Source organism: Panthera pardus, unplaced genomic scaffold (assembly GCF_024362965.1).
Source record: "Panthera pardus isolate Hobbes unplaced genomic scaffold, ASM2436296v1 HiC_scaffold_2, whole genome shotgun sequence".
In the NCBI taxonomy this organism is placed as follows: Eukaryota; Metazoa; Chordata; class Mammalia; order Carnivora; family Felidae; genus Panthera; species Panthera pardus.
The window spans coordinates 28,392,707-28,415,377 of record NW_026526765.1 but is presented as its reverse complement, the minus strand read 5'-3'; the positions used below and the strand labels follow the sequence as shown (position 1 = coordinate 28,415,377).

The 22,671-nt window shown below is 40.5% G+C and overlaps 1 protein-coding gene across 1 annotated transcript in view; it reads right to left on the bottom strand.

Annotated features, from left to right (window-relative positions):
* SPEF2 (sperm flagellar 2) overlaps positions 1-22,671 on the bottom strand; it is a 184,227-nt gene that overhangs the window by 7,047 nt on the left and 154,509 nt on the right. Inside the window, exons 33-34 of the mRNA XM_019450660.2 lie at positions 11,897-11,989; positions 5,446-5,625 (exon numbers count right to left, since the gene is read on the bottom strand). Coding sequence (XP_019306205.2) covers positions 5,446-5,625; positions 11,897-11,989 — 273 coding nt within the window. The remainder of the gene's footprint in view (positions 1-5,445; positions 5,626-11,896; positions 11,990-22,671) is intronic.

Sequence of the window (22,671 nt, the reverse complement as noted above, 5' to 3'; positions counted from 1 at the left end):
GCCTCATGAGTATGGTAAAGAGTACAGTATTTCTGAAGTAATTTCTTGTGTTTCAAAAACCTGAAAACCATTCCTGCCCATTGACCTTGTAATTATAGATCTAGGAATTGATTCTAAAAAAAATTCATTTGCACAAAGACTTCTATATATGGATGTTTGTTCAGTGTTACAGCAAACACAGAAAATCTGCAATTCCAAAATCAGAGAGTGGTGACATAAATTTTAGTATGTTTCTGTGATGGAATACTATACTGCCATAAAAACTGTGGTTTAGAAGAGTACCTAGTGACTTGAGAAAACACTCATAGAGGTAAATGCAAAAAAAAAATCCATAAAATGATAAATACACTAGGATCCTCATTTTCTTATACATCTATGCTTATTAGTGAAAAAAAGAAAGGGGCACCTGGGTGGCTCAGTTGGTTAAGCCTCCGACTTTGGCTCAGGCCATAATCTTGTAGTTCACAAGTTTAAGCCCTGCATCAGGCTCTGTGCTAATAGCTCAGAGCCTGGAGCCTGCTTTGGATTCTGTGTCTCCCTCTCTCTGCCCTTCCCCTGCTCACGCTCTATCTCTCTCTCAAAAATAAATAAAAACATATACAAAATTAAAAAAAAAAAAGAAAAGAAAAGAGAAAAGAAAGATACAGTAAAGAGTTAACAAATGTTTACCTCTGGTTAGGGAATGGATGATATTTTTTTCACACATTGCTGTACTTTCCACATACTCTACATATTTGTATTTATTGTATTCAGTGTAATAAACACATATATGTGTGTGAGTTTTTCATGATAAGATTGTTGATATTTGATGATTTGCCACACAAAATTGGGTGTTTTTGGAATGTTGACTGATTAGATGTCATAACACACCTGAATACCGATTCTCCTTTATCCCAAGAAAGGAAAAATGATAAACTTAGGCTTAAAATAAAAGGAGGGTTTCAATGTTTATAAATATTCAGTTCAGTAGAAGCATTAAGTGCAAGTTAATTAGTCACGAAAGTTCTTTCCAAATAGGTATGAAAGCCCTATATATAAAAAATTATGATACAGCAGGAAATGAAGCCTGTGATAGTGGTAAGTCCCTTTAGGAGATTTGTAGGGGCTGTGAGCAGTGTAATGAAGACAGGTTTCATTTGTTCTAGCTCTGTGTAGGTTGGGTTTCTATATCCTTTGGTAAACTGGGAATTTAATCTAATCTAAGACAGAGAGAGAATTCATTATCAGGTGAAGATTTTGGAATTAAGTATAGATCTATCTACCTACCTACCTACCTATTACCCATCTATCTACCTATTCAAACTCTTCTCTATTTTAAAGAACTGAAATATTACATTGCAGAAATGTGAAACTGGCCTTTTTGTGCCCACCTAAGATGCTTGGAAATCATCACACAGGTAGTGTAGGATGAATAGATTTCTATTTAGACTGCAATATAAATGCTACAAGGACATAATAAATACAAAGCCTGTGGGTGAATAAATGATTAGCCGGATTAGATGGGCAGGTGATACCTAAATAAAACAGACAAAGAGCCTTGTCTCTCTGCCCTATTTCCATAGTTAGAGACAGACTATTCAGAGGCCTGATACAATCATCATGGGATAAATGAATTGTTGCCTTTTGGTAACAGTCCCCAGAACAGTGCCTGGCCATTAATTTCCTTCATTCAACCAGTTCAGTCCCACAACTCAGAGGCAGAACAGAAGGTCAGTCCTTGGGACTAATATGGGTAAAGTGTCAAAAGAGTAAGATGGAATTAAAATTTAGATGTTTTGAACCCCAGCACCTCAAATGCTCTCCCAAGATGCTTTAACAAGATTTTTAAAATGTGGGAGTTTCAAACTCACAATTTACTGAATTCCAACATCACAACCCCACACCACATAGGCCAGAATGAACCATTTTTCCAAATGTCAACTTATTTAAAGCTTCACTAGGACCAGCACATACTCATGAATGCTTTGCTCTCGGGATTCTTTTAAGTTACCCAAGAAAGTATGGATTTGAACAGAAAGTCTGTGCCACACTGAATAAAACAGCATGAGTCACTGAAATAGAGTAAGGAAGAATAAAATATTGTGGATGTTTCCAGTCATTCATGTGGAAAGCAAAAGCAGAGATCTGATTTAATGTCTTGGGAGTGAATATAGATCTGTTGGAGGTGTTATTTCTGAGTAAACTCATTATGGCTTCCTGGGATGAGGTTGCCCAGGAAACAAACACAACTGGAAAGGGCACAGAAACAGAGTGGCATAATTGGAGGCAGGATGCTAAGAACAAGAGGTGAGCAAGAATGAGGGAGGTGGGCGGATTCTGTATTTCAAAAGCTCAAGCACCTTGGGTTCACCCAAAGCCAGGAACAGGCCTGTGTGTGGTATGTCACAGGCATGCTCTCTGCCTCCTGCCCCTCAGGCCTGTTCCATCCCTGTGGTGTTGTGGAGCAGTTCCTGTGCAGTGTGCTTGGACTTTAGAAGAGCTTTGAGGAGAAGCACTCCAGGGGCATTGCTTCTTGGTGGGGCATTAGCTTCCCTGAATGAGTGGTTTAGGGACAGAGGGGATGCAGAGCCCTCCTGTGCTAGCTGGCCTGGTTGCTACTCACCCAGACAGCTGTATGTTGCTATAGGAACAATTCTAGCACAGGCTTCCTTTTTCCTGGACTTTCTAGCTCATTGCAGCCTCCTGGATTCACTATTGCCTCTGATGGGAATGCCTGCTCTCCTCCTCTCTACCTTAGAAACAGAATTCCATTCCTCCTCACTCTCTCCTCTTCCCATCTTTCCCTCCATGTTTATAAACATTAATTGAACATTTGCTATGTGGCAACCACTGTGGTGAACATGAAGGTGGGTAATAGGTTGTCCCCAATTCAAGGTAGAAATAACTTATTAGAAGGATTCAATAGACAAACAGCTGCCTGAATTACTAGCTCTTCTTACTCCCTCCTTTGTTCCCCTACAGTATGCTCTAACACAGCAGCCAGAGAGATCTCCATACATTTAAAGTCAGATGGCCATATTCCAATAACTTCTCATCTCATCTCTCAGCAAAGTCAAAGCCAAGGTCCCTACAGTGGCACTTGGGGCATCTCCCCCTCATTTATTTTTCTTACTACTCTCCTCCAGCTCATTCCTCTCCAACTATAATGGCTGGTCTTTGGAATACATCCAACACCCCCTCCTCCCCCCCCCGGCCCCCCCCACCACTGTCTGGCTTTGGCATCTGCTGCTGTCTTTACTTACAATTGCAGCTACCTTGCTGTTCTTCCCAGCGTTGCAACCTACCCCAGCTCCTGTATTTTTCCCTATATTATTATTTTCCTGTAGCATTTATTATCATATGATGTAGTCTATATGCTACTTCTTTATTCCTCACATCAAGGGTGGTTCCCAGTACACAGAGAAGCTGGGAAAATATTTGTTGAATAAATGCATATATGCATGAAGTGGTGCCCAGCCCTACCAGAGAGGATCCGAATCTAAGGGGGCCCCGTTGAGAGCTCTCAGTGTTGCTCTTGAGTGTCAGGGGAAACTTCGTGAATCATCTGGTAGTTGAAATAGGCCCTGGATACTGGGGAGGCCTTGAGCCCTTCAGAATGAGATGAAGGGGAACACCAGGTGGAGGCAATAGCAAAAACAATGATAGGGAGGTGGGAAAAAGGAAAAGACAAACACCTCTTCTGATCAGTAAGACCCTATGTTAATCTGTCCTTTTCGCTGTGTTCCTTCCATGTCTGGCACATTGTTCACCCATTGTTTTCTGCATGGATGGGGGCGATTAGATGGAGTCTCTTTAGGGGAGCAAATCAGCCTTCTTCTGTATCCCTTGCAGACCACAGGGCTATTTACAAAGTGAATTACATAATTAACTGACCCACTCAATGAAATCTTTACTGAGCTCTGTGCCAGTAATTCGGGTTCAGGATTGTGACAGGTTCAGAACAAGACAGATGGCACCTCCCTGCCCCCTGGGTGCTTAGAGTCTAGCAAAGAACTGACCTGAAGAAGTGACTGTGAGGAGGATCGTGAAGGGAGAAACATAGAACTCTATGGAAACATATGGCAGGGGCTGCCTGACATCACCTGAGGTCAGGGAAAGTCTCCTGGAGGACAGACATGTGACTAAGATCTCCTGGCAGGCCGCGATCCATGCCAGAGTTAGCTTACGGAGGCCCAATCTATGGGGGGAGGGTACAGAAGCATCCCTGGGGAAGCGGCAAATGCAGTCCCAACAAAGGCAGTCCATATCTGACTCCTTATTTACTTGGGAAAACTGAAACTGGCCTTCTACTATCTAAAAAGACAGAATACTTGAATGAAATAAACACTCATTGCTGCACTTTCTGTCACTGTGCAGGTATTGAAGTAGCATCTACAGCAAATCGGGTTGAAGAGCCTTGAGTTGGCAGCTTACTGGGCACCTGTCTGGCCTCACTCTGACCCTGATGGAAGAGGAAGGACATCTCTTGTCCATTTGTCCCAGGTCAAAATTTAGGGTTGCATCTCAGAGAGTCTATTTCTTCCTAGATATGAAAGCTGTCACAGAAACTTCCCTTTTTCTTTCTTTCTTTCTTTCTTTCTTTCTTTCTTTCTTTCTTTCTTTCTTTCTTTCTTTCTTTCTTTCTTTCTTTCTTTCTTTCTTTCAGAACCCAGCATAGTCTATTTTGACAAACATGTATGAAAGGCAAACAAGTGTGCCTAGGACATCTGAGGAGTTTGGACTGGGCAGTACCCCTCCGTCTTCTGTGTTCATAAAAGAAGAGAGAAAAAACATTCCATTACAAGGATCAGAGCTCTGTCCCCAAAATGTCAGAGGGATACTAAAAAGTCATGCAGAAGGGAATATAATAAGTACATTAGTTAGCACTCTTTTCCATCCAAGACAGCCAGGGAATGCCAACCCTTTAGAAATCTAAAAGGGAATGTGAGGTTTAATTAGCTATTAAGCTTCTTTGTCTTTAGATGTAGGATATACAAAGTACTTGTGGGTTTCAGGAGACTGGGCTTTGGCCTGAAACACTATCAAGTGTCACATGTATGTGGGATGTCTGAGGCCTGGCTTGTTTCATGTAGGCTTTCCACACAGTATGACAGATAGATTGGGTTGATACCCACTTATTCACTTATCAGGATCAGTACTTCATGTAAAATAAATGCTGTCCTTTACAGAACAAACTTGGATTCCACCAACAAATTTTGAGCAAATTTTGACTTTACTACAAAGATTTTTGTTTTTTGTTTTTTGTTTTTTGTTTGTTTGACAGTGGGTCTCTAGTTCTTAAGCCAATTGAGTAAAGCTTTATTGAAGACCTAGTGTGTGTAAAGCACTGTGTTAGGTATCCAGAAAAATGCAGACATGAAAAAAAACTTATGTTCTTAGAAGTTTAAGATCTTCTGGTAGCCCCCTGCAGACCCCATTGCTGGTCCATTTCTGGACCACAATTACCTTTTCTGCAATAAAAGTAGGAGTTTTGGTTGGTTGGAAGACGTGAGTCCCAGTGGCCACACTGAGGGCCCTGTAGACCCCTTCCACAGCATCTGGATGACAAGCAAAATAAAGCAGCATCTGTGTGTAGTCAAGTTGAGGTGGGTCCTTCTCATAGTCAGCAAATAACCTAAAGAAAAACTGTCACACAAGAAGAATTCCGATCAAACATAAAAGGTGTAAAACTGGTAGTTAATAGATGGACAGGTAATGAAATATCCTTCCAGGAGCTTTGGAATAGAGCCACTTTCTGAGGATTGAATTAGTAAAAGTAATATATAATGAATAGTATTAACTGAAGAATATGCTAAGTTAAAAAACAGAATAAATAAGGCTCAATATTCTAATTTTAAAGAAAATTGTATGCTAATTAATGGTATCAACATATTTAGGAAAGAATGTGCTAATAATAATAATAAAAAAAAAAAAAACACGTGGGGATGACATGTGAAGCAGGACCACAGAACAAAGACCCATCCATCTATCTAACCTCATCACCATTCTGACAAACTGGGCCCTGACTACTAAATATGAAGCTTCTGATATATCTCCCTACCCTGAGTGGCAAGAGGGGGAAATGATAACCAAAGCCACTGGGACTCTAGCCATTAAAATCTTTCAACTGGTCAATCCTGCTCTGAACTTCATACTTAATTTGTTGACAGTAATGTGGACTCTTTCCACTGTGAGTTTACACTGGAGGAGAAAGTGTGCTAACCACTGAATATCAGTTTTTTTGGTAATCTCTCATTCATTCTAGATGACTGAGCTGGAAGCCAGCTCTATATGCAGTGTTTTGTGCATTTGGCAGCAAGAAAAGTTAGTGTGTGGGAACTCAATATCCCCTGAGGCCCCCCCACAAAGAAGCTCAAATCCTGGGACTCACAGGTCACACCCAAGCACCTACATGGGCCTGGTTGTAGAGAAGACTCCTTTCCTCAGTGAGCTCTTCTCGTATATGTACATTTAGTGGCCTGGATAATCTTCTTTTTTTAATTTAAATTTTGATACAGTAGATGATTCTTGAATGGTCTAAGGTTTAGACTATGAGCTATATGAGCTTTGCACATATGGCAAGCTCCTGGATGATTCTAACACTGATGGTCCTGGCCTAGACTTTGAGAAGCAAGTGCCTAGATCCATAGATACCATGTTATTCTTGGCTACCCACAATACTTACAACTATGGACACACATTTAATTAGACAGAAGAGTAAGTTTCTGACACTTGACAAATCCAATAAAAATTTAAATAAAAATAACTTTGATAGGAAACTGCATAAAGTCTTTATGTTACAGAGCAGGAAAGAATCTCAGAGGTCAATGGAGTCTGCAAGTTCATTTGTTCAGTCACTTTTATCAAAGTTAACGGAGTGGTACGTCTGCTGTAAGCCAGGCACTGAACTATCCTGAGATGCTTAAAACCACTCTCTCACAGTAGGGGCACCTTTTTCATGATCCAGCTGGTGGGTTCCTTCAGGACTTTGTGTTTTCTTCATGCCCTCTTGCCTCTGAGTTACTCCAGGGATGGCCAGCCGGGCTTAGAGTAGAAGGGAGACTGACACTAACAGAGAACCATGGCAGGGTCCCTGAGTGCTTATCTTCCATTTCTTTCAAAGGAATTGTTGAACTTCATTATGACTTCCACTGAATTGCACTTATAAATCTATGCAGGTGCATCATTATCTTCATTAACAAAGCAACTAAATATTATATCTCAAAAAAAAGATGTGAAAAAATGAAATAATCTGATATGTAAACTCTTTCTGTAATTACACAGGATTGATTTTAAGTCATTGAATTGGATATTTATAAAAGGTAACCTTGCTGTGTTCCTAAGATCATTTAAAATATTGTAGTAGGCAGAATTCTAAGAAAGTTTCAAAGGTTCCCACTCCTTGGCATATTTATCTTGTATAATCTCTTCTCCTTGAGTGTGGATTGGGTTTGTGAATGTAATGGGAAAGTCACTCCCGTGAGTAGGTCGCTTTATATAGCAAAGGTAAAGAGATTTTGTAGATGTAAATAAGGTCCTTAATCAATTGGTTTTGAGGTAATCAAAATGAAGCCTGATGTTGGGCCTGACCTAATCAGGTAAGCTCTTTGAAAAAGGACCCAGGCCTTAAGGAGAGATTTGAAGCCAGAGAGATGCTCTCCTTCTGGCCATGATGAATCAGACTGTCCAGTTGTGGAGAAGGTCATGTGGCAGGGAACAATAAGCAGCCTCTTGGGCTGAAGGTCTCAGTCCTACAACTGCATGGTTCTGAATCCTACCAATGATCCATCTCAGAAGCCAGTCTTGGAACCAATCTTGGAGTTGACCTCAGATGACAATGCAATCGCAGCTGATATCTTGATTTTTGCCTTATGAGACCCCGGGCAGAGGACTCATCTAAGCCATGCCTGGACTTCTGACTCAAGGAAGCTGTGAGCTAATGAATGGGTATTGGCAAATACTTATTGAACACCTAAGATGTGCTAGGCATGGACTATTCTAGGTGCTTGAAATGTATTCACTAAGAAAGAGATAAAGATGCCTGTTCTTGAAGAGCTTACTTTCTAGAAGGGGAAGACAGACAATAAAGAATACATTTTGAAAGTTGGGTAAATTAGATAGCGATTATGGGAACACACAAAAAAGTAGGCCAAGAAAAGAGGAATTAGGAGTGGAAGGTGGGGAGGGGAACAGATTGCACGGTTGAGAAGGGAAAATTTGAACAAAGATTGGAGGGAGTAAGCCAGGGAGCACATCTGGGGTAAGAGCATTATAGGCAGAGGGAACTGCTGAGGCCAGTGTCCTAAGGTGGGCATGCACCTTGCATGGTTACACCATAAGAAGGCCGGTGTAGCTGAAGCAGAATGGGCTGGGGCAGAACAGAAGGAGATGAGGGAGAGAGGAATAAGGGCCAAGGCCAGGCTGGCTTCTTCAGGACTTGGGATTTTCCTTTGAGTAGAATGCAGAACCATGGGGGGTTTTGAGGAGAGGCTGCCATGATCTGCCTGTAATCTGAACCAAGACAAGGGAGGAACAGGGAGACCCATCATGAGGCTGTTGCCATCATCCAGGTGAGGTTGACTGTGGTTTGTTCCAGTGATAGCCATGGGGCTTAGGAGGAGTGGTCTGATCCTTAGTATATGTTGAAGATAGAACTACCAGGGTTTCCTGAGGGACAGGACGTGGTGTTTGAAAAGGAGAGAAGATATGGGTATGAGTCCTAGGGTTTTGGCAACTGGAAGATCAGAGTTGCCAGTAACTGAGAGGAAGAGGGCTTTGGGTGAAGATGGGAGTGGTGGGGTGGCAGGGACAGGGGTTCGGGTGGATACAGTGAGCTTGAAATATCTACTAGAATGTTCAAGTGGAGATGTCAAATGGGCAATTGCATGTAGAAGGTCTGCGAGAGAGGTCTGAGGTAGGAATAGGCATTCGGGATTCGTTAATAATCAGGTAGTATTTCAATCCTGGCCTCAACAAATATGACCAGCCCAAAGTAATAGAAGGATTTCACATGAACAGAAGCTGTGGAGAAATTAAAACAATAGCTGTGAATTTGAATATGGAAAAATTGTCTTTTCTCAGGAAATCTCTAAGGATTTTAAAATCCTGGAATAGTTGCTCTTGGTGTTGAGTGTGTGGGAAGTTGGGAAGCCAGGACATGGCCTGTGGAACCCTGTCAGTCATAATGAAGTGTGCTGTCACTGTCACAGGACAACAATGTGATTGCAACACAGATGTGTCTCAGAGTTCCTTTCTTGGATGCAGTGTGGCATTTCATCCAGTGCCTAGGACTCTGGGGTCATCCAAGGCCACAGACAGTGTGATGGCCTATCTGCAGGAGCCCTGCCAGTGTGGCTCAGAGGCAAACCCTGGGTCACCGAGAGCATAAGTAACAAATCAGAAGAGCTGGGTGGGACCCAAGACTAGTCCAATCCCTCTTCTTAAGAAGGTACAGAGGCCCTCGGTGTGAAGGGACCTGCTCAACATCCTCCAGTGAGTCACGGCAGAATTGGGGACAGAGCCCAGGGCTCCTGACTCTCAGAATTCCTTCTTCAGAGAGCATTTTCCCTTCACTGATTTGGTCTTTCCTATTCTAATTACAGCCAAGGACGTAAACTTGTTCTGTTGTTTTATCTTTTTTCTTTGCACACCTTTCCTCAGGATGTTAACCATTAGCTGTTCTTCTTCAACCAAACAGAGTCAGCAAGGCTAGCTTCTGTGTAGCTAACACTTACATAGGGCTACTCTGTGCCAATCACTCACTCTGCACAACAACCCTGCCAGGGAGGGATTGAAAGAAACCAAGGTGCAGAGAGGTTAGGTAATGTCATCAAGACCTTGAAGCTTGCGAGCATTGGAATCTGTGCTTTTAATCCCAGTTTAAGAGCACTGAGACTTATGTAATACTGAGCATTCAGTCTCTGACACACTGAGGGGCAGAAAACACCACACCTTTCTGTCCTCTGGACATCACATTCACATGCACACACTCACACATGCATGTTAGTTATCTTCTGCCCCACTTCTTTCTCAGGCTTCATGGTCCTGTCTCTGCTGCCGACTTTGTTCCTTTCCTCCATGTCACTTCCCAGCAGTCTGGATACTGATATGTGGGAGCCATGCCCTCCCTAGGGACCCACAGGGCCTTCCCTGCTTCACCGCCTCACAGTCTTAGGGCACAGTCTACCTTCTGGCATTAGCTTCTGGGTGAGCAACTGAAGGGCTCTGCCCTCGGTTGACATTTCTAAAAATTTCTGGTTGGAAAGGAAAGCGCTTTCACGTGACATCATATTCAGATGGCCAGGTTCTTTGCAGAAGAACCTGCTTATGTTGCCCACAGACTTGTTCACAAAGTCATAGAGAGATGGCCTTCCAAAGGCTTTACAGGGTTGGTCTCCATCCTCCAGTTTCACACTGAAAACCCCCACCACGACCAAGACAAAAAACTGTCCCCACCCTTGCCAGTCTCAGGTCTTGGCCTTTGGTAACTCCTTGACCCCTTTTTCTTATCTGCTCTCCTGCTAGCATCTGGGAGAGGTGCTTGAACACTGTGCATCCAATTGAAGGGAACTTTTCACTTGAAGTTTGTAATTAGAGTCATGTTCAGTTTCAACTGCAGTTATGAGCAAATGGCTGGCTGGAAATTGGACAATCAATACACCTACTTTGCAGAGATGTCTAAATCCACAGCTCAACTTTTCTCATAGTCTATTGAATTTGGTTGTATTAGGTATATTTTCATATTTTAAACATTTACACTCAAACCAGAGTACTTTACATATATTAAGGTCCTGTTTTCTATTGTGGCCTCAGGGATAGAGGCTAATAATATTATTGATAATAATAATGTTGATAATAATGTTATTGATAATAATCTAATGGGTCATGGGAAATACTTATGCAACCCTTGGTATGTTGTACAAGTTAATCAAAATCAAAGAGAAATGAACAAAACATATACAGTAGTCCCCATTATCTGTGGTTTTGCTTTCTGTGGTTTCAGTCACCCACGGTCCACTGTGGTCCACCTCAGTCCGGAAGCAGATGATCTTCCTTCTGACAAATCATCAGAGGGTCTCTAGCAGCCTAACACTACTTCACAATGCCTACATCATTCACCGTACTTCATCTCATCATGTAGGCATTTTATCATCTCACATCATGACAAGTGAGTACAGTCCAATAGGAAATTTTGAGAGAGAGACCATAGTCACATAACTTTCCTTACAGCATATTGTTAGAATTTTTATTTTATTATTAGCTATTACTGTTAGTCTCTTACTGTGCCTAATTTATAAGTTAAACTTTATCATATGTATGTATAGAAAAAAACAGTGTAAGGGATGCCTGGGTAGCTCAGTCAGTTAAATGTCCAGCTCTTGATTTCAGCTCAGGTCATGATCTTACAGTCATGAGATTGAGCCCTACATTGGGCTCTGTGCTGGGCATGGGGCACGCATTAGATTCTCTTTCCTCTCTCCCTCTGCCCTTCCCCTGCTTGTGCTATACTATCCTCAATTTCAGGCACACACTTGTGGTCTTGGGATGTATCCCAAGGTGGAGTGGTTACTGTGTTGGTAAAATGATTGCTCTTATCCTAAGCTTTTAGAATTGGAAGGACACTTAGAGACATGTGTCGAGTAACGGCTTACCTGGCAGATGAGAAAAGTGAGACCCGAGGGATTACGAAAATTGCTCAAGATCACACAGAGAGTTAACAGCGGGGCTCTGTCTTAAGGCTTTGGTCCCTGCCTCCTCCCCCAGAACTTTTCTGTGCTGCTACCTTATGAACATTAAAGTCTGCAACTGGGGGTCGGGTGGGGGTTGGAATCTGAAACAAATTACCAAGTGGAAGAAAAGATTAAGAAATTATCAGTGTTATAGTAGTGGGGTTTTTTTTAAGGATCTCAGCAATTACCTCTATAAGATGCTCCTTTCTATTGGATGGCAGGGGTTCAAGGGGATTTTCTGGAATTTTTAGATCTTCATCTCTCGTAAACCACAGACCAGCCTATACAAAAAATAAAATTGAAAATTATTAAAGGATTGTTCCTCTCAGAGCCATAGGGATTGAACTCATCTTGTTCAACTGTCTAGAGCACTGGTCTCCGAAATAGGGGGCAAAAACCAAGGGGATGCAGGAGAAAATACCAGAACTTCCACTTACACATATTTTGATAACATTGTTATGTCATTTTTATTTAAAAAATTTGATAATGTAAATAATGTAGTAGTTCAGTAGTACACATGTATAATTTATAAATGAAAATCCACATCTTGGGGGTCCTAGCTCTATTTTAGCCATCAGAACATGCGATGAAGTTTGGAGGTCACTGCCCTAGATCTTGCCTGCATGGTGATATTCTGGAGGGGTCTGCACTCATAACCCTCGCTCACATTCCTCATGTTCTGTTCATGTTGCTCTCTATTCCCAGAGTCTAGTGTGATGCTGCCAGTGCACAGTGTTGGAAAAACTTTTGCTGAGTGACTGACTGACTCAAGAGCTCAATGGCCTACTCTTTAATGACATCCCTCTTTCTCAGCCCATTATGTGATACTAATCACAGAATCCTCTGATTCCCATTTGGCAATGCCTCTCTCTTCCTTCCTTCCATCCCTACTCCTGACACCTTGGTGCAGAGCCTCTTTACTTCTGTCACAGGCCACCCCAGTCAGCTCCGAGTTGTTTTGGTTTCTAGTCTCCCTTTTACTTGTTTCAGCTTGTAGTGTGCAACCATATCACTTTCCTCGAAACTTTAACCTTGTCTTATCATTCTCTGCTCAGAAACATTTCCTACTCTTGCTGTATTGTTCACATCATCCCTCCTACCTGATGTGACTTCCTGCCCACCCATGTAAACCTGCACATCTCTGCATTCTCTGTTCCAATCACACTTCCCTAGAGACACCTTCCTTGATCTTGCCTCTGAACTCCAATTTGATTTGTTTATACCACACACTGGATATTTGGTCCATTCCTTTAGGTGTTGCCGTTCATGCCTGCTGTTGAACATGTCTTAGGTTTAAAGGATATGTCGTGTCAAGCTTAATTTTTGTACATGGTAAGCACTTCATACTCATATGAATTTTGTTCCTAGGTCTAGCTTTCTTACCATCTTCCAGAGTGACAACCCACTCTCAGCACTATTTCCAAGAGGTATTGGCTTGCTTAATCTGACTCTGGCCTATGCTCTTCCAAGGATCACCTGTGCTTTGAGAAAAGGCTGGAATGGCATTGGGTAACTTGTCAGCAGATACAGATCCCAAAGGTGAGACCTGGGGTTTCTTTTAATTTGGAACAAAGGAGATGCTGGTCATGTGGAACCCTGTGAGAGAGAAGACCCAGAAGAAGCTTAAATTTCAGCATGAGCTCAAGCTTTGAATGTGCTTTTGTATTGACCAAGAGGAGACCCTTGCCCAGTAGCTAATCTGTGGAGGGGAAATACCACTCAATGGGAGAATAGAAGTAAAGAACATAGGTAAGAGACATGATGGGGCACCAAAGTTCAGAATTACCCTCCTGTCTTAACAAGAAAAATAAACAACATAAATGAAAGATGATTTTCCAGACATCAGACAACAGGCAATACAGCACATTAATTCCTGAACTAAGGAAAGCTACCAAAGAGTCCTATTAGTGTTCCAGCCTGGATGGAGTTTCTAGGCTTCAGTGCCAGGAGAGGCATCCAAATAGAGCCTGGTGACCTTCCTGATTTGAGAAGGCAGACTCTATTATTGAGGCAGGCTGAGATGGCTAGAATTTTCAGGGTGGACTACTAAAGATGCACTGAGGACAAGCCATAGAGATCCACAGAGGGATCTCTGCAAGTCTTGAGTGATAGCCAATCTGTGGATGTGTGTTTGTGGAAGATACCAGAAGCTGGAGAAAGAACCAGAGGAAAGGAGTAAGCTGAACAATTCCTGAGACACACATAGGGCTGGGAAGAGTACATGTTACCACCAGGCAGAGTGGAAGGATCTCCTCAAACACAGGCATTGAAGAGAGCCCCCAGGAGATAACTGCCTTAACAGTGGGGCCAGATTGGCCCTCTGGACCCATTCTTACAAATCTTATTGTAACCTTGAGAGGATAGAAGTGATTCCAAGTAACACTGATGCAGGCCCAATAATATTTAAACGTATATAAAGTTGGGCATCCAACAAAGTAAGATTCACAACATCTGGCATCCAATATAAAGTTACTAGGTATTCAGAAAAGCCATAACTTATGACCCATAGAAGAAACATCAATCAAAGAAAACAAACACAAAAATGACACAGATGATAGAATGAACAGAGAAAGATGTTCATTTGTCTATTCTAAATACATCTCATTTGTTCAAGGAGATAGAGAAACACATGCATATATTGAAGAGAGAAATGGAAGATACAACTAAGAACCAACTTGAATTATTAGAGACAAAAAATTTAATAACTGAAATGAAAAATATACCACATGGTATTAATAATAACAGATTCAGTTCTGCAGAGGAAATCATCAGTAAACTTGAAGACATAAGAATAGAAATGAATACAAAGTAAAGCATAGAGAAAAAAAATGGGAAAAAAATGAACCAAGCCTCAGTGACCTCTGGGACAGTACATACGTGATTAGATTTTGAGAAGGGGTGGGGGTGCAGAAAAAAAAATTTAGAAAAAAATCCTCAAAAGTTTCCAATCTGACAAAAATTACAAAACCCACAGATTTTCAAGAGCTCCATGAACCCCAGGCAGAAGGAACATGAAGAAAACCACACCAAACAACACAGTAATCATTGCTGAAAACTGGGGATGAAGAGGAAATATTAAATGAAGCTAGAGGGGAAAAAGGGAAACAGAGGATCTCAAACCCTCCTACCATTGCTCAACCAACACTCTATTCCATGTTTAATTGTTTCAATGCACAGGAATTTCCCCTGATCCTTAAAATCAAGGAATCATTCATACTAGTTTTCTAATAATATATGATATTGCATAAATTAAGAAAAAATCGTGTATTATGCACACAAGAGGGCCACTTTAGAAAGGAAAAAAAACTAACCTGACTGGAAAACAACTTATAATTACTAAAAAGTCATCCGTGGGTAGATCCAACATGGCAGAGAAGTAGGAGAACCTGAAATTCCCTTGTCCCTTAAACACAGCAGTGTTGAGGCCAAAGGACTTTGAATTCGAAGAGTCCAGGCTGCTGAGTGAAAGAGATGTCTTTGCGGACCCACGGGGACAACGTGGTGGGCCATAGGTGCGTGATTGTGAACTGGGAGAGATGAAACGGGCAGCATAGGCATGGAAGGGAGGGATCCCCTTCTGCGGAGAGACAAAGGGAAGAGAAAAAGAAGCTGGGAAAGTGTAGGACTGTATCTGGACGAGAAAGACCATGGATGGGGATGGAGAAAGATCCAATCTCTAACTGCGGGGCTTTCTCCGAACTGGGGCGGGCTGCCCAGTTAGCGCACCTGAGAAGGAAGGGAGCCAGCCCTGGGCTCCGTAACCAGCTCAGAGGCACAGTCCGCAGTGGGAGAAAGCAACCCCTTCCCTGGATGGCTGTGGGAAGAAGGTATATAGCTGTTCAAAGGACAAAAACTGCCTGCGCCAACCAGCCACAGGCCATATACATAGGCGGCGCAGAGCAGCACTTCCCTGGAACCAGAGTGCAGGGAGAGGGACCCTTTAAGACATTGGGGTTTAAATCGCAGCTTAGTGCCAGGGAGGTGCGGGAGTCATTGGAGCAGGACAAACTGCCTCATTGGCGCCAGCGGGGCACTGCAACGATGGCCTGAACAGAGTGGTTTGGGCCACCAGGTCTGGGGAGGTGAGACTGTGGTGTCACCATTTTTCTCCCTGTCACTGACACGGTGGGGCTTCAGGGAAGGACAGCAGGCCCACAGTGGAGGTGGGACCCGCCTACACCAAACCACGCCCCTCCGTGCCTGGTAACTGTAGCGGGATTGAGGCTGAGTCACCACACAGTCCCTCCTCCAGACCAGCGCTGCCATTGGTTCCAAGGCATCCAGCAGTTTTGCATTTCCTGATTTAATTCTTGGACAATTCTTATTATATATATATATATATATATATATATATATATATATATATATATATATATATATAATTTTATATATTTAAATATATTTATATTTAATACAGATTATATTATGTATAATATATTATATTATACTATATTATATATTATATATATTGTATATATTATAATATATTATACATAATAGAATATACATATATACATATATGTATAATATATTATACATAATATAATCTGTATTAAATATAAATTATATATAAATAAATACATATTAAATATATAATATATAAAAATTGTATATAATATATATTTTATATATATTATATATTATATATATTTTATATATATACTATATATAATATTATATATAATATATATTTTATATATAAAATATATATAATTTTTTTCTTCCTTTTCTCTTTTTTATTTCTTCCCTCCTCTAATCTGGTTATTCTGGTTGTTGGTTTGTTTAAGCAGACATATTTAATCTATTCTCTTTATACCTGTTCTACCTCTCCTTCTTTAGTTTCCTCTCTCTCTCTCTCTGGATTAAGCCATACAGTTTCTCTGGTCAATTTTCTTTTCTTTTCTCTTTTCCTGCCCCTGTCATATCTCTCTTTGTATGAGATAAGGCCTCTTCCATCAACACCACTCCGCTCCCACCGTGGTTTAGTTGTAGAGGGTGTTTCTGGTTTTTTGTTTTTGTTTGTGTTTTGTTTCATTTGTTTTTGTTTTTTGTTTGTTTTCCTTTCCAGGGCTACTTCAATGAACAAATTAAAGCACACCTGGTCGAGGGTCCAAAACATCACTATGAGTACAGAGATAAAGCAACCAAAGTCATAACAACAGAGAGCAAATAACACACGCCTGAAGGGCCAGGCCCTGGACGGTGTATGACCCTTCTTTAAGAAAGTAGTGCTGGGGCGCCTGGGTGGCTCAGTTGGTTAAGCGACCGACTTCGGCTCAGGTCATGATCACATGGTTCGTGAGTTCGAGCCCTGCATTGGGCTCTGTGCTGACAGCTCAGAGCCTGGAACCTGCTTTGGATTCTGTGTCTCCCTCTCTCTCTGCCCCTCCCCCACTCACACTCTGTTTCTCTCTCTCTCTCTCAAAAATAAATAAACATTAAAAAAACAAAGTAGTGCTCACTGGTGCAGGGCAAATAGCAAGATTTAAAACACATAAGGGACAGAAAACTAGTCAAAATGATGAAACAGAAGAACTCTCCTCAAAAGAAATTCCAGGAAGAAATGACAGCTAAGTAATTGCTCAAAACAGATATAAACAATATAACTGAAAAAGAATTTAGAATAATAGTCATAAAATTAATATCTGGGCTTGGAAAAAAAGCATAGAAGACAGCAGAGAATCTATTGCTGCAGAGATCAGGAACTAAAAAATAGTCATGTTGAATTAAATAATGTTGTAAATGAGGTGCAAAATAAACTAGAGGTGGTCACCACGAGGATTGAAGAGGCAGAGGGGAGAATAAGTGAAACAGAAGATAAAATTATGGAAAAAGATGAAGCTGAAAAAAGGTAGATAAAAAAATTCTAGACCACGAGGGGAGAATTAGAGAACTAAGTGATTCAATGAAATGTAATATCTATATCATAGTAGTTGCAGAAGAAGAGGAAGAGAGAGAGAAAGGGACAGAAAGTGTACTTGAACAAATCATAGTTGAGAACTTCCCCAATCTGGGGAAGGAAACAGACACTGAAATCCGGAAGGCACAGAGAACATCCTTCAGACATAACAGGAATCGATCTTCTGCACGACAAACCATAGTGAAACTGGCAAAATACAAAGATAAAGAGGGAATTCTGAAAGCAGCTAGGGACAAACGGGCCTTAACCTACAAAGGTAGGCACATAAGGGTAGTAGCAGACCTATCTACTGAAACTTGGCAGGCCAGAAGGGAGTGGCAGGAAATATTCAATATGCTGAATAGGAAAAATATACTGCCAGGGATTCTTTATCCAGCAAAGCTGTCATTCAGAATAGGAGAGATAAATGTTTTCCCAGACAAACAAAAACTAAAGGAGTTCATCACCAACGAAACCAGCCCTACAAGATATCCAAAGGAGGACTCTGTGAATGGAATGTTGCAAAGACCACAAAGACCAGAGACATCACTACAAGCATGAAGCCTACAGATAACACAATGACTCTAAATCCATATCTTTAAAATAATAACATTCAACGTAAATGGACTAAATGCTCCAATCAAAAGACATAAGGTATCAGAATGGATAAAAAAAAACAAGACCCATCTATTTTCTGTCTACAAAAGACTCATTTTAGACCTGAGGGCACCTTCAGATTGAAAGTGAGGGGATGGATAACCATCTATCATGATACTGGAAGTCAAAAGGAAGCCAGAGTAGCCATACTTATAACAGACAAATTAGATTCTAAACTAAAGGCTGTAACAAGAGATGAAGAAGAGCATATATCATAATTATGGGGTCTATCCATCAAGAAGAGCTAACCATTATAAATGTTTATGCACCCAATTCAGAGACACCCAAATATATAAAACAATTAGTCACAAACATAAGCAACCTTATTGATAAGAATGTGGTAATTATAGGGGACTTTAATACTTCACTTACAACAATGGACAGATCATCTAGGCAGAAAATCAAGAAATAAACAATGGCCCTGAATGATACACTGGACCAGGTGGACTTGACAGATATATTCAGAGCTTTTCATCCTAAAGAAGCAGAATACACATTCTTCTCAAGTGCACATGGAACATTCTCCAAGATAGATCACATACTGGGTCACAAAAGAATTGAGATCATATTGTGCATATTTTCAGATCACAATGCTATGAAACTTGAAATCAACCACAGGAAAAAGTTTGAAAAACCTCAAAATACACAGAGGTTAAAGAACATCCTACTAAAGAATGAATGGGTCAACCAGGCAATTAAAGAAGAAATTTAAAAATGTATAGAAACAAATGAAAATGAAAACATGACAGTCCAAACCCTCTGGGATGCAGCAAAGGCAGTTCTAAGAGGAAAATTCATTGCAATCCAGGCCTATATCAACAAACAAGAAAAATCCGAAATACAAAATCTAACGACACACCTGAAAGAACTAGAAGCAGAAACTCCAAGACCAGCAGAAGAATAGAAATAATAAAGATCAGAGCAGAAAGAAACAACATATAATCCAAACAAAACAAAACAAAACAAAACAAAACAGAACAGATTAATGAAAATAAGAGCTTGTTTTTTGAGAAAATAAACACAGTTGATAAACACCTAGCCAGACTTCTCAAAAAGAAGAGAGAAGACCCAAATAGATAAAATTACGAATGAAAAAGGACTTATCACAACTAATCTCTCAGAAATACAAACAATTATCAGAGAATACTATGAAAAATTAGATGCTAACAAACTGGACAACCTGGAGGAAATGGACAAATTCCTAGACACTCACACACTACCAGAACTCAAATGGAAGAAATAGAAAATTTGAACAGACCCATAACTAGTGAAGAAATTGAATCAGTTATCAAAAATCTCCTAACAAATAAGAGTCCTGGACCAGATGTCTTCCCAGGGGAATTGTACCAAACATTTAAAGCAGAGTTAATACCTATCCTTCTCAAGCTGTTCCAAAAAATTGAAATGGATGGAAAACTTCCAGACTCATTGTATGAATCCAGCATTATTTTGATTCCCAAACCAGACAGAGACCCAGCAAAAAAAAGAGAACTACAGGCAAATATCCCTGATGAATATAGATGAAAAAATTCTCAATAAGATACTAGCACATCGAATTCAACAGCATATAAAAAGAATTATTCACCATGATCAAGTGGGATTCATTCCTAGGCTACAGGGCTGGTTCAATATTTGCAAATCAATCAATATGATATATCACATTAATAAAAGAATGGATAAGAACCATATGATCCTGTCAATAGATGCAGAAAAAGCATTTGACAAAATATAGCATCCTTTCACAATAAAAACCCTCAAGAAAGTCGGGGTAGAAGGAACATAACATAAACATCTTAAAAGCCATATATGAAAAGCCCACAGCTAATATCATCCTCAATGGGGAAAAAATGAGAGCTTTCGCCCTGAGATCAGGAACACGACAGGGATGTCCACTCTCACCACTGTTGTTTAACATAGTGTTGGAAGTCCTAGCATCAGCAGACAACGAAATGAAATAAAATGCATCAAAATTGGCAAAGAAGTCAAACTTTCACTTTTCTCAGATGGCATGATACTCTAAATGGAAAACCCAAAGACTCCATCAAAAGGCTGCTAGAACTGATACATGAATTCAATAAAGTCTAGGGGTACAAAATCATTGTACAGAAATCAGTTGCATTTCTATACACCAATAATGAAGCAATAGAAAGAGAAATCAAGAAACTGATCTCATTTACAATTTCACCAAGAACCAAAAAATACCTAGGAATAAACCTAACCAAAGATATAAAAGATCTATATGTTTAAAACTATAGAAAACTTATGACAGAAATTGAAGAAGACACAAAGAAATAGAAAAGCATTCTATGCTCATGGAGTGGAAGAACAAATATTGTTAAAATGTCAATATTACCCAAAGCAATCTACAGATTCAATGCAATCCAATAAAAATTGCACCAGCGTTCTTCTCAAAGCTAGAGCAAATAATCCTAAAATTTGTATGGAACCACAAAAAAACCTGAATAGCCAAAGTAATATTGAAGAAGAAAACCAAAGTGGGAGGCATGACAATCCCAGACTTTATCCTCTACTACAAAGTTGTAATCATCAAGACAGTATGGTACTGGCACAAAAACAGACACATAGACCAATGGAATAGAATAGAGAACCCAAAATTGGACCCACAAATGTACAGCCAACTAATCTTTGACATAGCAGGAAAGAGTATCCAATGGAAAAAAGACAAGTCTCTTTAGCAAATAGTGCTGGGAGAACTGGACAGCAACATGCAGAATAATGAAACTATACCACTCTTACACCACACACAAAAATAAACTCAAAATGGATGAAAGACCTAAATGTGAGACAGGAAACCATCAAAACCCTAGAGGAGAAAGCAGGCAACAACCTCTTTGACCTCAGCCACAGCAATTTCTTGCTCAACACATCTCCAAAGGCAAGTGAATTAAAAGCAAAAATGAACTATTGGGACCTCACCAAGATAAAAAGCTTCTGCACTGCAAAGGTAACAATCAACAAAACTAAAAGGCAACCGATGGAATGGGAAAAGATATTTGCAAATGATATATTGGATAAAGGGTTAATATCCAAGAACTTCCCAAACTCAACACCTGAAAAACAAATAATCCAGTGAAGAAACGGACAGAAGACATGAATAGACATTTTTCCAAAGAAGACATCCAGATGGCCAACATATACATGAGAAGATGCTCAGCGTCACTCATCATCAGGGAAGTACAAATCAAAACCATACTGAGATATCACCTCAGATTGGTCAGAGTGGCTAAAATTAACAAATCAGGAAACAACAGATGCTGGCGAGGATGTGGAGAAATGGGAACCTTCTTGCACTGTTGGTGGGAATGCAAACTGGTGCAGCTTCTCTGGAAAACAGTGTGGAGGTTCCTTAAAAAACAAAACAAAACAAAACAAAAAAACAATAGAACTACTCTACGACCCAGCAATAGCACTACTAGGAGTTTATCCAAAGGATACAGGAGTGCTGATTCATAGGAGCACATATACCCCAATGTTTATAGCAGCACTTTCAACAATAGCCAAATTATGGAAAGAGCCTAAATGTCCATCAACTGATGAATGGATAAAGATGTGGTTTATATATATAATGGACTACTACTTGGCAATGGGAAAGAATGAAATCATGCTATTTGCAGCAACATGGATAGAACTGGAAGGTATTATGCTAAGTGAAATAAGTCAGTCAGAGAAAGACAGATATCATATGTTTTCACTCATATGTGGAACCTGAGAAACTTAACAGAAAACCATGGGGGAAGGGAAGGGGAAAAATAATTACAAACCTAGACGGAAGGAGGCAAACCATAAGAGACTCTTAAGTACAGAGAATAAAATGAGGGTAGATGGGTGGGCGGGGAGAGGGGAAAGTGGGTGATGGGCATTGAGGAGGGCACTTGCTGGGATGAGCACTGGGTGTTGTACGTATGCGATGAACCACAGGAATCTACCCCCAAAACCAAAAGTACACTGTACACACTGTATGTTAGCCAATTTGACAATAAATTATATTTTTAAAAAAAGTCATCTGTGAAAATTTTAGCAATGTGAAATGTTAAATGTGAACCTGTATAGGAGGGTTTACATTGATGCAGGAAGGTTCTGTCAACCATATCCTGACTCATTGGGTTATTAGGCGATTTCTCCTTAAAAGATGGAAGTGCCCCCTCTCTCTTGCCACGACATGGCCAATGTGTTTTTTTTTTTAAACTTTTTCTTAAAGAGTGAGTGCTGCATTGTTTGGATCCCAGAACATCTGGCTCACTGAGCCTGCAATAACACGCATCCTCACAGACAGAAGGTGAGCTGGGAGTTCAATATCAAAGAATCCTACACAGTGTGGCTCAGTCTCCACATGCGGTGGAGGCAAGCATGTGAGAGACAGCTGCAGGATGGCTGGGGGCTTTTATC